This window comes from Sardina pilchardus, chromosome 23 (assembly GCF_963854185.1).
Source record: "Sardina pilchardus chromosome 23, fSarPil1.1, whole genome shotgun sequence".
NCBI lineage: Eukaryota > Metazoa > Chordata > Actinopteri > Clupeiformes > Clupeidae > Sardina > Sardina pilchardus.
Genome location: NC_085016.1, coordinates 159,890 through 172,712, shown reverse-complemented (window position 1 = coordinate 172,712; position 12,823 = coordinate 159,890). Strand labels below are relative to the sequence as shown.

The following is a 12,823-nucleotide window of genomic DNA, read 5'->3' as shown; positions in this document are numbered from 1 at the left end:
TCACACACACACACAGACACACACACACACACACACATACACATACACACACAGCAATAGTTCAATTTAAAGATTTCTTAACTTACACACACACAAATAGTTACATTTAAAGACTTATTAACTTTCACTCACACACACGCGTGCACACACACAGCAATAGTAAAATCAGATTGAAAGATATCGAACTGCTGATGGAATATGGTCAAATACATTTTCTCCTCACTCTATCTACAGTGAGGAGCACATGTATTTGATACAATGCTAAAACAGGAATATAAAATCATCATTTGACAACTGATCTTAATGCCTTAATTAAAAAAAATGAGTAAAAATCAAACCGCCAAGGACACCAATTTTCTTTGTGATTGAAGAATGTATCGTAAATAGATAAATGTTTTCCTTAAATGCTAGGGGAAGGAAGTATTTGACCCCCTATGTAACCCTATGGGAATTTAACACATAGGGTTAACATAGGGGCAGGTAGATTTTTATTTTTAAAGGCCAGCTATTTCATGGATCTAGGATATTATGCATCCTGATAAATTTCCCTTGGCCTTTGGAATTAAAATAGCCCCACATCATCACATTCCCTTGACCATAGCTAGAGATTGGCATGGTGCTTTTTCCAGTAGGCCTATTAGCCTGTTTGATTTGCATTGAACTCAATGAGCATCAAACGGGCTAATAGGCCTACTGGAAAAAGCACCATGCCAATCTCTAGATATGGTGAAAGGTATGTAATGATGTGGGGCTATTTTAATTCCAATGTCCAAAAGTTGATTAAAGGTTTCTAATGGTGTCACTTATATGTTTCTATAGGACAAAAACGAGCAGAGATTGAGATGTGTGTTTGGAACAGTTTTTCAAATCCCCAGGGGGGGGATTTAGACTCCAGAGGTTTAAAGCAGAGTGTGTTGGTGATTGCTGGCCTTAAGGAGGCATTAAACTGAATTCACAGTCAAACCTGAAACTAACAACACATCACTTCATTCAGCCATCTTAACTCTCATCACCCAGAAGGTCATCTGGCGCTGGACAATATTCAACTGAACCTGATTACTTATCAGCTACCGTCAGTACAAGGGTGAGGTGAGGTCCGTCAGCACACACACACACGTTGTTTTGAGGGCTATGCCTTGGCACACACACATTGTTTGAGGGCTATGCCATGGTAGGCCTTTACACACATGTTGTTTTGAGAAGGCCGTGCATGGTAGCCTACACACACGTTGTTTTGAGAAGGCCGTGCATGGTAGCCTACACACATGTTGTTTTTGAGAAGGCCATGCCACGTTGTTTACAGGGCCATGCCATGGCTCACACACATTGTTTTGAGAGGGGCATGGTAAGGCTGCTATTTCTCATCAGTCAGTGGTGTTGAAATGATTACTTTATTTCACAAACAAAAATACAATTTCAGTCAGTTGTTTTTATTATTATTTGTGAAGCCAGATTTTAATCTTCTATGCCTGCAGGCCTTCTGCAGAAACTATTCAATTCAGTTAAAATATTAGGATATCCTACTCAGCGTGCTGAAAGTGTGCTACATTATCCAGCGTTACACAACTGATATCAGTGGTAATTGTCCTTGTAGTAAGAGCAGAGATAGTGGAGGCCATTAGGCCTGCTGTAGGTGTTTCTCACTTCTCGTCCTCAAACCAGGAATGGCATTTTCAATTCATCAGACTCCCACTGGAAGCAGCTTCTCATCACAGGAAGCAGCTTCTCATCACAGGAAGCAGCTTCTCATCACAGAAAACTCATCACGGTCCCTTTCTTGCCCACCTGCATTGGTTCCAGCGCATAAAACCGGATGACAATCCTGTAAAAGAATTAACAATCTTCATGTCAGGAAAACTACAATTTTGTGTACAAAGACTACACTGAAGAACAATATTTAAAATCTGACAGCAAGCAAGGCAGAAGTGCAGTAGTAGGCTATAGTCTTGTGTTCATAAGGCTAGTTATCTGATGTCATCACGAATTCTTACCGGTCTTCGCTCAAACCCAGTTCCCCGGTAAGGAACTGAAATATCTTCGCACTGTGCTCCTTGTTCTTTTCTGCCGTGTCAGTAACGCCGATAGCGGACACAGACAGCATCACGCACGGCGAACAGGATCCGGCTATGAGCATGGGTAGTCCCGCTTTAACCACCAGGTTCATTCTCTAGTAAAAACATGTGATCAGTCTCAGCCACCGTGAACTGTTGATAGTTTCATTTTTCCTAGCGATAGCATATTCATCAGATTAATATCAGATGGATCAGATATCACTGTATGATCTGTACACGATGTTATTCATCCAGTAATAAACATTTTAAACGTTTCCACGGAATTTTAGCTTCAAGGTGAAATCATTCTTTCAACTTGTGAACTGCTTGATAGTAGCCTATAAGCAAAGTTAACGCGTCCGTCCCGTTCTCCCATACTCACTTCTTCCGGTTTCCCCAGCGCAGTGGCGGTGGCACTGCATAATTTCTTCAAAAACTCCTCTGTGAATTTACTCGCTGGCAAGTTCGATTCCAAATCAATGAAAGGCATGTTCGCTTCTGTGTGCACAGGTTAGGTAAGAGGTTCGCCGACTGTATGCACTCAGAATGAAGCGACGTCGAACCGGAAAAAGATGACAGTAATGAATCTATTGGTCAGAAAAGGGCACCGCCTATTTATAACGGATCGGGATTGGGTAGAGTTGTGGATCATCTGGCCTATGGATTTAGCCCGTGAAACATTAAATTGAGTAATACGAGATTGATTTGGATGTATTTCAAACATGTTAGGCTACCAGCTCCCTTTAAATGTTGAGTTTTGTTGAAACGATCATTTGCTCAAAACAAACAGTATCTCTACACAAATTATACGATTGAGAAATTAGTAACATTCAATAATCAAGACTAAGGGAGGGATATTAGTAATTCGATAATCAAGATAAAGGGCTAGGGATATTTTACACTGAACAATGACGCATGATAATAGGACCTGCACCTCTGCAACACATTACTCTTTCATAATTACATTCCCCTTGGGGATCAATAAAGTATCTATCTCTCTATCTATCTATCTTGAACAAAACATGCATGTTACTTAAAATAAGAAACAAAAGTCTCATGATTTGTAACAACTAATGATGACATAAAACAAACACAAGACAGACCCGATCATGGACGCCTAGGTTAACTGGACAGACGATGGGAAAGGAAATTCTACTCTACTTGTTTTTTTAATGAGCCAAGACAACACAGACAGCACAAGTACATAGCAGCTTTTATTTCACAATCTCATATACATAATCATAAGTCCAAAGTACATGTTACAACTACAACATTTATGTGCGTCTAGAGCGATTGATTCTGATAGATGACTTGAGTTGTCCGTGAGGGTTTATTTTTCTGTTGAGTTCTTGTTGGATCAACCTCACAAGTTCAGTCAAACCAGTTGATTCACACCTGAAGGGACAAAACGTGACAATAATATTGGAACGTTAGGAACACAATCACAGTGACGTGCTTAATGACTGATCTAATCTGGTCTTCTCAGTTTATCTCCAGCAGTCAGGACAGACCTTAGACTCCGCGTCATAAATAAGAGACACGCTGCAGCAACTGTTCTTTGCATCCACCAGTTTTTGAGGGAAAAGCACACATGTATAATAACAGAGGCAGGTTTTTGAGGGAAAAGCACACATGTATAATAAGAGGCAGGTTATTGATTTATATCGGTGGCAAGATCCTTCTACTTCATGGGCAGCCTGCCTAGTGCATACTCTTTTGCATGCTCGGGTGGTACAAGCTAAGAGCATGAAACTGAATTTGGTGGACAAGAAGATGGTAAATATTTTCCCACCAGGATGTGCCCGGCCGTGTCCATGGCTGTCTGATTCTGAGGGGCAAATGTTTACAGTGTCCTTCATAAAGGCTTTTCAGACCAACTCTTGAAAGGAACTTGTACTGAATTTGTTGGTAATACTTTTAAATCCCACAACTCAAATCACCTGTCTGTTCCGCATTAAGGTGCTGAAGATAATACACAACATAACAGCTAAAGGACCTCTTCATCGACTTGGCTACCCTAAAATACACAATTCACAACATAACAGCTAAAGGACCTCTTCATCGACTTGGCTACCCTAAAATACACAATTTATATACACAACATAACAGCTTAAGGACCTCTCTATTGACTCTATATTCTCACCTCTATTGGGTGCCAGAGTAAAGATCGCTATGACATGCCGTAATTGCAGGACTCTGGAAAAGGGCTTTTATAGGTCATCATTAAGTGTACGTGTTACTATGCCTAGTCCGGGTCTTACCCTGTGAGGACTTGCTGTGTTACTGTGTGTCGTGCGGAAGCGTCTTACCCTGTGAGGACCTGCTGTGTGTAGTGTGTGTAGTGCGGAAGCGTCTTACCCTGTGAGGACCTGCTGTGTGTAGTGTGTGTAGTGCGGAAGCGTCTTACCCTGTGAGAACTTGCACTGTTTGAGGGCCTCGTTGAAGCCTTCGCACAGACTGAGGTCCGTCTGCGTGGTGGCACAGTCCAGGAACTGCCGCACCTCGTACAGGCACGGGCCCTGCTGGGGGGCCATGCGGGGCGGCTCCTGCCAGAGGAGAGAGGACGCGGCCATCAGCAAATATCATCTCACCATTTCATTATCACTCACTCACTGTGCAACAGCCCAGATGTAACCAAGTCTTGAACTGATATACATAGTGTGTGTACGTCACAGCATAAATATCAGATCATCAGCTTTCCAACAAGCAACTGTTAACGGCAATGCCATTACTGTAAAATCCAATCCGAGACAAGGCATTGCACCCCCTGTTTGTTTGTCATCTGAGATGATCTGGAAAATTCTATTTTGTTTTGGGTTAGCGGATTAGCACCGGCTCCTGACGCGTTTGGCAGGAGATGTCTGCCTTGCGTCTGCTCCATGGCTAGTGTTTACCTACTGTATGTTTCCAGGATGGGTTAGGCCTCTGAGGAAAGGCCTACATATCTAGAATGTTCTGGAAAGTTACTTTAAATCCCAGACTAGACGGGTACCTGTTCACACTCTGTAATGCTTTGACGTCGTTTGCCATTTGCCCTCCAAAGTGGTTCTTTCTCAGTGGATGTCTCACCTGGTAAGTGCTGGCAGGCTTGGCTGCTTCAGGGCTGCTGCTGCTGCTGCCACCACTGAATGCCCCCGTCAGAGCGCCCCCCACCACATGCCCCACAGCCGAGCCCACCGCCACCCCCGCGGCAGTGGTGGCCATCTGGGCCATCAGGCCCGGCTGCTTGGGCTGAGCTGGAGCCAGGGCTGTGGGGGGAGGAGCGACAGGCGCCGGGGCGTAGGATGGGGCAGGAGCACTGGAACAGATATGAGAGTGCGTGTTAGTTTCAGCATGTAGGCCGAAGCATAATATTGACTGTTCAATTAATTTTATTTATTGGATGTTCAAACCCTCAATTAAAAGAATTTGTAATTTGTGACAAACTGGGAGAACAATTGCAAACCATAGAATAGTATACCAGTCTACCTGTTCATTATAATGCGCTAAAAAACAACTGGACAGCTGGTCTGAAGTAACTGACAAAAGGTAACTGGTAGGCCTATGCAAAGCAAAATGATTAGCCGACTATAAATTACTAACGTTATGCTGTCGATTGCGTCGTGCTATGGTAAATGTTAACAGAAAAGTTATCATATGAAGCGCATTTCTAGTTGCTGAGATAATTAGCTGACGTTAACACGTAGTATTGTCAACGTTAGTTTTTTTGTCTTCATCAGAAATTGATTATCCTACTGCGTACCGCTAAGAAGTTACATCGAATGATTCAAGTAACTTAGCTATTAACCAAAGAGAGACAGGGTGATAAGCTTATCAGCCTGTGTCCTACAAACAGAGAAGTTCTTTCTGTTTTGGATAGTAAACGTTACATGGTCTAGGTTAGATAACTAACATGATCAAATATACCAAGATTCAAATGGGATTGCGGACATTCAACTTTAGCAACATATAATATTTAGCTATAGCTAGCTCAGCTGCTAAAGTCGTGCGTCTTTTAGAACAGGGTCAGTGGTAACATGAATTTTACCCTAAAGCACAAAAACCCACCTGACAGGTGCAGACGGGCGACTACGACCTCCTCTTGCCATGTTCCAGATAAATCGCTGATCTAACCGATCACAACGCCGACGTTTGAGTTACCAAGTCAAGTCAGTTCACGAAACTGCGACGAAGTAGCCGGTGAGTGCGTAACAGAATGACAGTCCGCTACACGTGCCGCTGACCTTGTGGACAATCTGCTCAGTGCGCAGTCGTCGTAGGCTACACGTAACTGTTACCACAGAATGTCTAATAAGGGTTAGGGACGGGCTCGGCTATTATCAAAGTGTCTTTTAGTAGCTTATGTTTTAATTTATGCAGTCGGAGCAGAATATTTTTGGCGTAGTAAGAATAATCGTGAATGACGTGCAAATACACTGGCACGGGAGGCAGTGTAAACAATAGCCTACGCATGTGAGTTAAATGTCCAACTTTCTGGAGAGTTCGACCATGGCCGGCCAAGATTTTTGCGTAGGCTAAGATTAGTGCACAGGCACGGAGAGTTTCAGGCAGAGGCTGGATAATGACGTATTAAGTCTTTGCAGGTAGTCGCCCATACTCAGAATTATGTTTGATTAGAAAACAAGATTAATGAAGAGGAATTGAAATAAGGCACTCTGCATGTCTCGCTCTGAGAAACCACTTTAGCCACACGATGGCGCCAATGCCAAATTCATTTCGTGTGGTCCAAAACTTCTACCATTTGTTGTTTGATGACGTTCGGTTTAGCATTCAGAACAGATCCTGGACAAAACACTATGGTGGTCACCAAGTAGGCCTCTACTGGGGTAAAGAAGTGGTTAATGATCCATACAAAGCGATGAGATCATTTAAATGTCATCAAAATAAAGTGTGTCAGGGAGATGTGCACAAGTGGCAGTAGAACAGGGCTTACCACATTTGGGTCTCAGTGTCCATGGCGACCCAGGTTCCATTCTGTATAACAGCTGTAGTTTGTGTTGGAGCTAAGCCTGTCACTATACCAACATTTCAGAATACGATTATCATGATAACATATATCACAATAATAATGATATTATCGCAATATCAGTAGTAATCATTTTGACAAGAAAGCAAAAACTGGGGGAAAAAGACCTGAACTGGGGCTATATGGTTGTCTTTAGCAAATGCACATTATGCTGACAAATACATGTGAGACCAATCAGAGTAACAAGGCAAACAGAGACATTGTAGTCATGATGCCATCACTCCATGGCTGGGTCCATCTGCAGCCCGTCTCACCACCCGTTCAGATCCGCCTGCTCTCCCCAGCATCCCTTTCTTGTGGTCCATGTCATACGAGGGCAGGAATGGTAGGGGGGTCTTGAGGGAAATGGGCCAAGAGTGATTCATTTCAGGCTTTCATGTCCCAGCTTGTGTGCCTCCCGGCAGTCTCAGGGCTCTGGTTGGGAGAGGCGTTTATGTGAGGGGGGGGGGGGCTCTGAGCGGGTCTGGATTGAATTTGAGCGAGCCCACCCCCCAGCTCACCCTAAAACAAAGGAAAGGGGCTGACACCAGCAGAAAGAGCGGCGCTATAACCGCCATCTGTCTCTCACACGCCACTCGGCTCCCTGACACGCTTCTAACTTATCAGGAGCACACAAACAGACCTACTCAGTCTCATTCAGTTTGCTGAGATTACATTTTAGGCCTGTATAGTCTTGGACAGACACTTAATTTGTTTTGCTCTGAGCCTCTCAGGTTGTGCACACAGTTTTGCATCACGCTGCCAGAGGCATTTCCCTCTCATGGCATGTGGTATTTTTAGACCACAATAAAGGTCTTACATAGCAGACGAGGAGGAATTCGCCATTATTAACCTCCAATTACCTTAAATGAACCTCTCCTTTGTGTGTATGTGTGTGTGCGCGCGCATTTAGATCTGTGTAGGCATTCCCTCTTCTCAAAATCACACACTCTCAAGAATGGCAAGACATTGTTCCTGAAAAGTGAGCTTCAGTCTTTCATAGTGGCCACGTTTAAAGTGTGAACCAACTAATAGGCTAACTGAAATAAAACCATGCCAATCTCTTGGTATGGTGAAGGGTATAGTGTTGATGTGGGGTTATTTTAATTCCAAAGGCCAAGTGGACTTCATCAGGGTGCATAGTGTCCTGGATCCATGAAATAACTGGCCTTTAAAAATAAAAATCTGTCTGCCTCTATGGGAATTTAACATAGGTGTTCCAATACTTATGACCCCTGAATTTTAAGGAAAACATTTATTTATTTACAATAAATTATTCAATCACAAAGAAAATTGATGTCCTTAAAGGTTTAATATTTCCTCATTTTTTCATTTAAGGCATTAAGATCAATTTCCAAAAGATGATTTTATATTGTTAAATTTAGCATGTATTCCAATACCTTTGGAGGGCACTGTGTATGTATAGATATATAGATAGATAGATAGATAGATACAGTATGCTTCTACATGGGAAAAGTGTGAGACACATTTAAAATCTGTGTAACACATGCGTCATGCTATATATCTTTGTATAATGCTGGTATGGCTTATTGTATGATAAATGAAAATATAATGTGATACATAAATCAAGTTTTAGTGCTGTTGTCAACATAATGAGTATTGTGTAGTGTGTACCAAATGGAACTCTAAAAAGCATGACGAGGTGTCAACAAATGCATCTTCCCCTCTCAGAACACTGGGCGATGACCTCACTGCCCTACCCCCCATCCTCACCTAGGCCTTTTCACCGTCAGAGAACCGGCTCCGCGCCTGTTCGCCAACCAACATTTGAACCGTTCGTTGCGTTTCCACCTAACAAAAGCCGGTTCGGAACGTGGCACCTTGGTTCGGGAGTTGAACCAAAAATAGCTGGTTCACTAGAGAGCACCACGGTTCTGAATTCGGAACGGCACCAGTTCAACACCAGGTTGTGTGTGTGTGTGTGTGTGTTTGTAAGACAGTTCAACACCAGGTTGTGTGTGTGTGTGTGTCTGTAAGACAGTTCAACACCAGGTTTGCTGTCGGTGGAAAACTGCCTGCAGAGCATCGGGGTAGCACACCACCCCCCCCCCCACACACACACACACACACACCATAATTCCGGCGCCTGTGTAACCTGAACCAGGTCACGGCCCTTCTTCAGCGTTTTGTGGTGGGGTTAGTGTGTGTGCGTGTGTATGTGTGCGTGTGTGTGTGCATGGCTTTCTTAACAGCGTTTTGTGGTGGGGTTAGTGTGGGAGTGTGTGTGTATGTGTGCGTGTGTGTGTGCATGGCTTTCTTAACAGCGTTTTGTGGTGAGGTTAGTGTGTGTGTGTGTGTGCGTGTGTATGTGTGCGTGTGTGTGCGTGTGTGCATGGCTTTCTTAACAGCGCTTTGTGGTGGGGTTAGTGTGTGTGTGTGTGTGTATGTGTGCGTGTGTGTGTGTGTGTGTGCATGGCTTTCTTAACAGCGTTTTGTGGTGGGGTTAGTGTGTGTGTGTGTATGCGTGTGTGTGTGTGTGTGTGTGTGTGTGTGTGTGTGTGTGTGTGTGTGTGTGTGTGTGTGTGTGCATGGCTTTCTTAACAGCGTTTTGTGGTGAGGTTAGAGTGTGTGTGTGTGTCTGTAAGACTTTCTTAACAGTGTTTTGGTGTGTGTGTCTATAAGACATTCTTAACAGCGTTTTGTGTTGGGGTTAGTGTGTGTCTGGAAGACTTTCTTAACAGTGTTTTGTGGTGGGGTGTGTGTGTGTGCGTGCGTGCGTGTGTGTGCGTGTGTGTAAGACTTTCTCAACAGCATTTTGTGGTGGGGTTAGTGTGTGTGTGTGCGTGTGCGTGTGTGTCTGTAAGACTTTCTTAACAGTGTTTTGTGGTGGGGTTAGTGTGTGCGTGCGTGTGTGTAAGACTTTCTCAACAGCGTTTTGTGGTGGGGTTAGTGTGTGTGTGTGTGTGTGTGTGTGTGTGTGTAAGAGTTTCTTAGCAGCGTTTCGTGGTGGGGTTAGTGTGTGTGTGTGTGTGTGTGTGTGTGTGTTTGTGTCTGTAAGACTTCTTAAAGGAACACTTCACCGTTTTTTTATATTAAACTACGTTATTCCCCTAATTAAGACGAGTTGATACATACCTCTCACGTTTCAATGCGTGCATTCACTGGCTCTGGCGCGCGGCACAACTTTGATAGCACTTAGCTAGCCCAATGCATTCATTCATGAATGTGTTGTAAATGGTTTTTATATTGTATGTGTTGATGCACTTTGCTGGAGTGGCTTTATGAATCTCATTGTACTTAAATGCAATGACAATAAAGACATTCTATTCTATTCTATTCTATTAGGATCCTGAGATGAAGTTAGAAGCGACCAAACACCTCCATGTTTTCCCTATTAGAATAGGGAAATAGGGAGTGTGCGTGTGTGTGCGTGTGTGCGTGTGTGTGCGTGCGTGCGTGCGTGCACGTGCGCATGCGTGTGTGTGTGTGTGTGTGCGTGCGTGTGTGCGCGTGTACCGGCCCGAGCACCGGATGGCATCCGGTGTGTGTGTGTATTTCACACACAGACTCACATGCACACACACACACCGGATGCCATCCGGTGCTCGGGCCCTAAAAGCTTAACACTAGCACAACACACATAAATGCAACACACACTTTTCACATCAGTCACATAAACATCCACAGCAGCGTAAACTGAGCATGTGCTCCAATCAACTGGGAGAGCTGCGCCATGACAACCCTGGGATTATGACGAGCAGCTCAAGGTCACGACCTCTGAATCAGAACAGTTATTTCCTGGTGCCATTTGATTCTATTAGTCTTTTGGTGTTATCAGAGAATGGGTGGGCATGTGGGCCGTCACATATGGAGTAAACTGACTTTCAGCCATCTCTGTCAATCTTAGCCCACTCTGAGGAAACTAGCCGGCCTGAAATCTTTCACTCCCATTTGAGGTCAAAAACTCCAACAGCTCGTTCAAGTAACGACCCCAAAGTCCTCTAGGCGAGGCCCCATCATGCACATGCTACATGGTAGTAATATAAATCACATGGGTCCTTCATACAATGGCCTTTTCCAAAACTCATCATACATGCAGAAATACAACAATACATGGATACCTCTTGGACATAGCATGTGATCCTCAAGTCATGTGGCTATCCCCAAGGAAGTAAGATCTTCAGGAAGACGATATCCTTCAGAATTCATGACATTGAGAGAGCAAATGACAGACAAAGCAACGTTAATGCATAGAATAGAATATAAAGATAAGCACACACATTATATAAAAATGTAATGTTAATCACTTCTGTGTAATACATGTAGATTAGTATTCACTTCTAATCTATATAGACTACATAGTAATCACTTCTATTGCATTAGATCTGAACCCCCAGGAGAGAAAAGAAACTTCCCCCCTTCTTCTTCTTTTTGGTTCCCTTAAACACTTTTATGAGGCACTTGGTAATGTGAGATGACTCGACTCAATTGTGGTTCCTACCGCTGAGCACTGGGGGGGTGGGAGGTCTTCTCACTGAAAGAGGGACTGGGGGGGGGGGACTGGGGGAAGGGGAGGTTGCTGCTGGTTCTTTAAAAATGTGCCCGTTATTAAGCTGGACAGCCTCCCTCTGTTTTCCCGTGGCTGCTCTGGCCATAATTGATCTTAAGTGGGTCCTTTGGGGAAAGACTTTGCCCGCTCGTACGGCTTTATTGTGGTTGGAAACTCTCCAACACCGTGCAGCTCTGGCCAGACAGCTCTTGTGGTTTCTTGATCTAAAGTGCATTTCACTCCGGATTATCCCTTTAAGGGTTAAAACACTGATGTGTGAATTATATCTTTGGGTGAAAGTCCCATCGTGGCGTAGTCAGCAATATACCAAAACTACCACTTGCCACACCAACATTTAACACTTGGAGGTCTGGGGCCTTTTCACTTAAAAATTCAAACTCAAACTTAAAAATCTCAAGGTACAGCTGACTGCCTCAAAGTGCCTGAAAAGGCCCCGGACCTCCAAGTGTTAAACACATACTGTGTCTTTGCATCTTCTTTCCATCTCCCTCTCTCTATTTTTATTAAATCACACTGCCAGAGAATTTGTATTTGTCCATACGCAAAGGATTGTGGGTGTTTTCTGAACGCCCCATCGATGTATCCTCAGAAATGTTAGAAATTCTCAGAAGGAAGGACTCAATACTTGATAGAATGTAAAGGTATACTTGACATTGCAACAGTGCTTGACAAGATTTGATGATGTAACATCCTTGAAAAAGTGGCTCTGAAGGACCAATCCTTGACTTTGAGAAACAGCGAACCTCAAGCCTGCTGAGGAGGCTGGCCGAGTGTGTGGGGGGCTCAGAACAAAGTCTTGAACAGTTTACTGTTCCAAGTTGCCAAGGGCAACATGAGCTCAATTAGATGTGCTGTGCATCTTGGCGTTCAGCGGTCGCGCTACGCATCTCTCCTCACGCTCCTCAGGTCGAGCTGTCATCAGTAGGGGGCCATAAACCACCGGGCGCTCGGTCTTGGATCCACACCATCCATAATTAAATGGGATCTTTTGTTAAGATCGCACACAAAGATAGTTTATGATTAGTGATCTGGCATGGGCTGCAGACCGGAGAGAATAGATACAGTTTCATCTCATGCCCTCAGGGCTCTCATTAGAGCCCATTAACCCGAGACGAGAAAAGCTAGAGGGCGTGTGGAGCAAAACATCTGTTATGGCGTGAACTGTGTCTCACTGTGCAGCGGTTTCAAGATCTTGACTGATTCATTACAGCAGCACATGGAATATGGTCGGTTTGC

The 12,823-nt window shown here is 44.0% G+C and overlaps 2 protein-coding genes across 2 annotated transcripts; both read right to left on the bottom strand.

The window, feature by feature from the left end:
* Positions 1-1,375: 1,375 nt before the first annotated feature.
* On the bottom strand, positions 1,376-2,601 carry ddt (D-dopachrome tautomerase). Its single transcript, XM_062527644.1, has 3 exons — positions 2,434-2,601; positions 1,992-2,167; positions 1,376-1,822 (listed from the first exon to the last, which is right to left on the bottom strand). Exons 1-3 carry the CDS (start codon positions 2,539-2,541, stop codon positions 1,750-1,752), a joined length of 357 nt encoding a protein of 118 aa, XP_062383628.1. The 5' UTR covers positions 2,542-2,601; the 3' UTR covers positions 1,376-1,749.
* A 646-nt stretch (positions 2,602-3,247) lies between these two features.
* Positions 3,248-6,311, bottom strand: chchd10 (coiled-coil-helix-coiled-coil-helix domain containing 10). The gene is made up of 4 exons (XM_062527643.1): positions 6,099-6,311; positions 5,121-5,349; positions 4,459-4,597; positions 3,248-3,446 (listed from the first exon to the last, which is right to left on the bottom strand). Exons 1-4 carry the CDS (start codon positions 6,137-6,139, stop codon positions 3,427-3,429), a joined length of 429 nt encoding a protein of 142 aa, XP_062383627.1. The 5' UTR covers positions 6,140-6,311; the 3' UTR covers positions 3,248-3,426.
* Between the last annotated feature and the right edge of the window lie 6,512 nt (positions 6,312-12,823).

Bases quoted from the DNA above. Each gene is read 5' to 3' on its own strand.
- ddt (XM_062527644.1), bottom strand. From the start codon at position 2,541: ATGCCTTTCATTGATTTGGAATCGAACTTGCCAGCGAGTAAATTCACA. The intron at 2,168-2,433 runs GTGAGTATGGGA...TGTTTTTACTAG, and splicing joins CGCTGGGGAAACCGGAAGAA to AGAATGAACCTGGTGGTTAA. The intron at 1,823-1,991 runs GTAAGAATTCGT...ATTCTTTTACAG, and splicing joins CTGGGTTTGAGCGAAGACCG to GATTGTCATCCGGTTTTATG.
- chchd10 (XM_062527643.1), bottom strand. From the start codon at position 6,139: ATGGCAAGAGGAGGTCGTAGTCGCCCGTCTGCACCTGTCAG. The intron at 5,350-6,098 runs GTGGGTTTTTGT...TATCTGTTCCAG, and splicing joins CGCCCGTCTGCACCTGTCAG to TGCTCCTGCCCCATCCTACG. The intron at 3,447-4,458 runs GTAAGACGCTTC...TTGTCCCTTCAG, and splicing joins ACAGTGCAAGTTCTCACAGG to GTGTGAATCAACTGGTTTGA.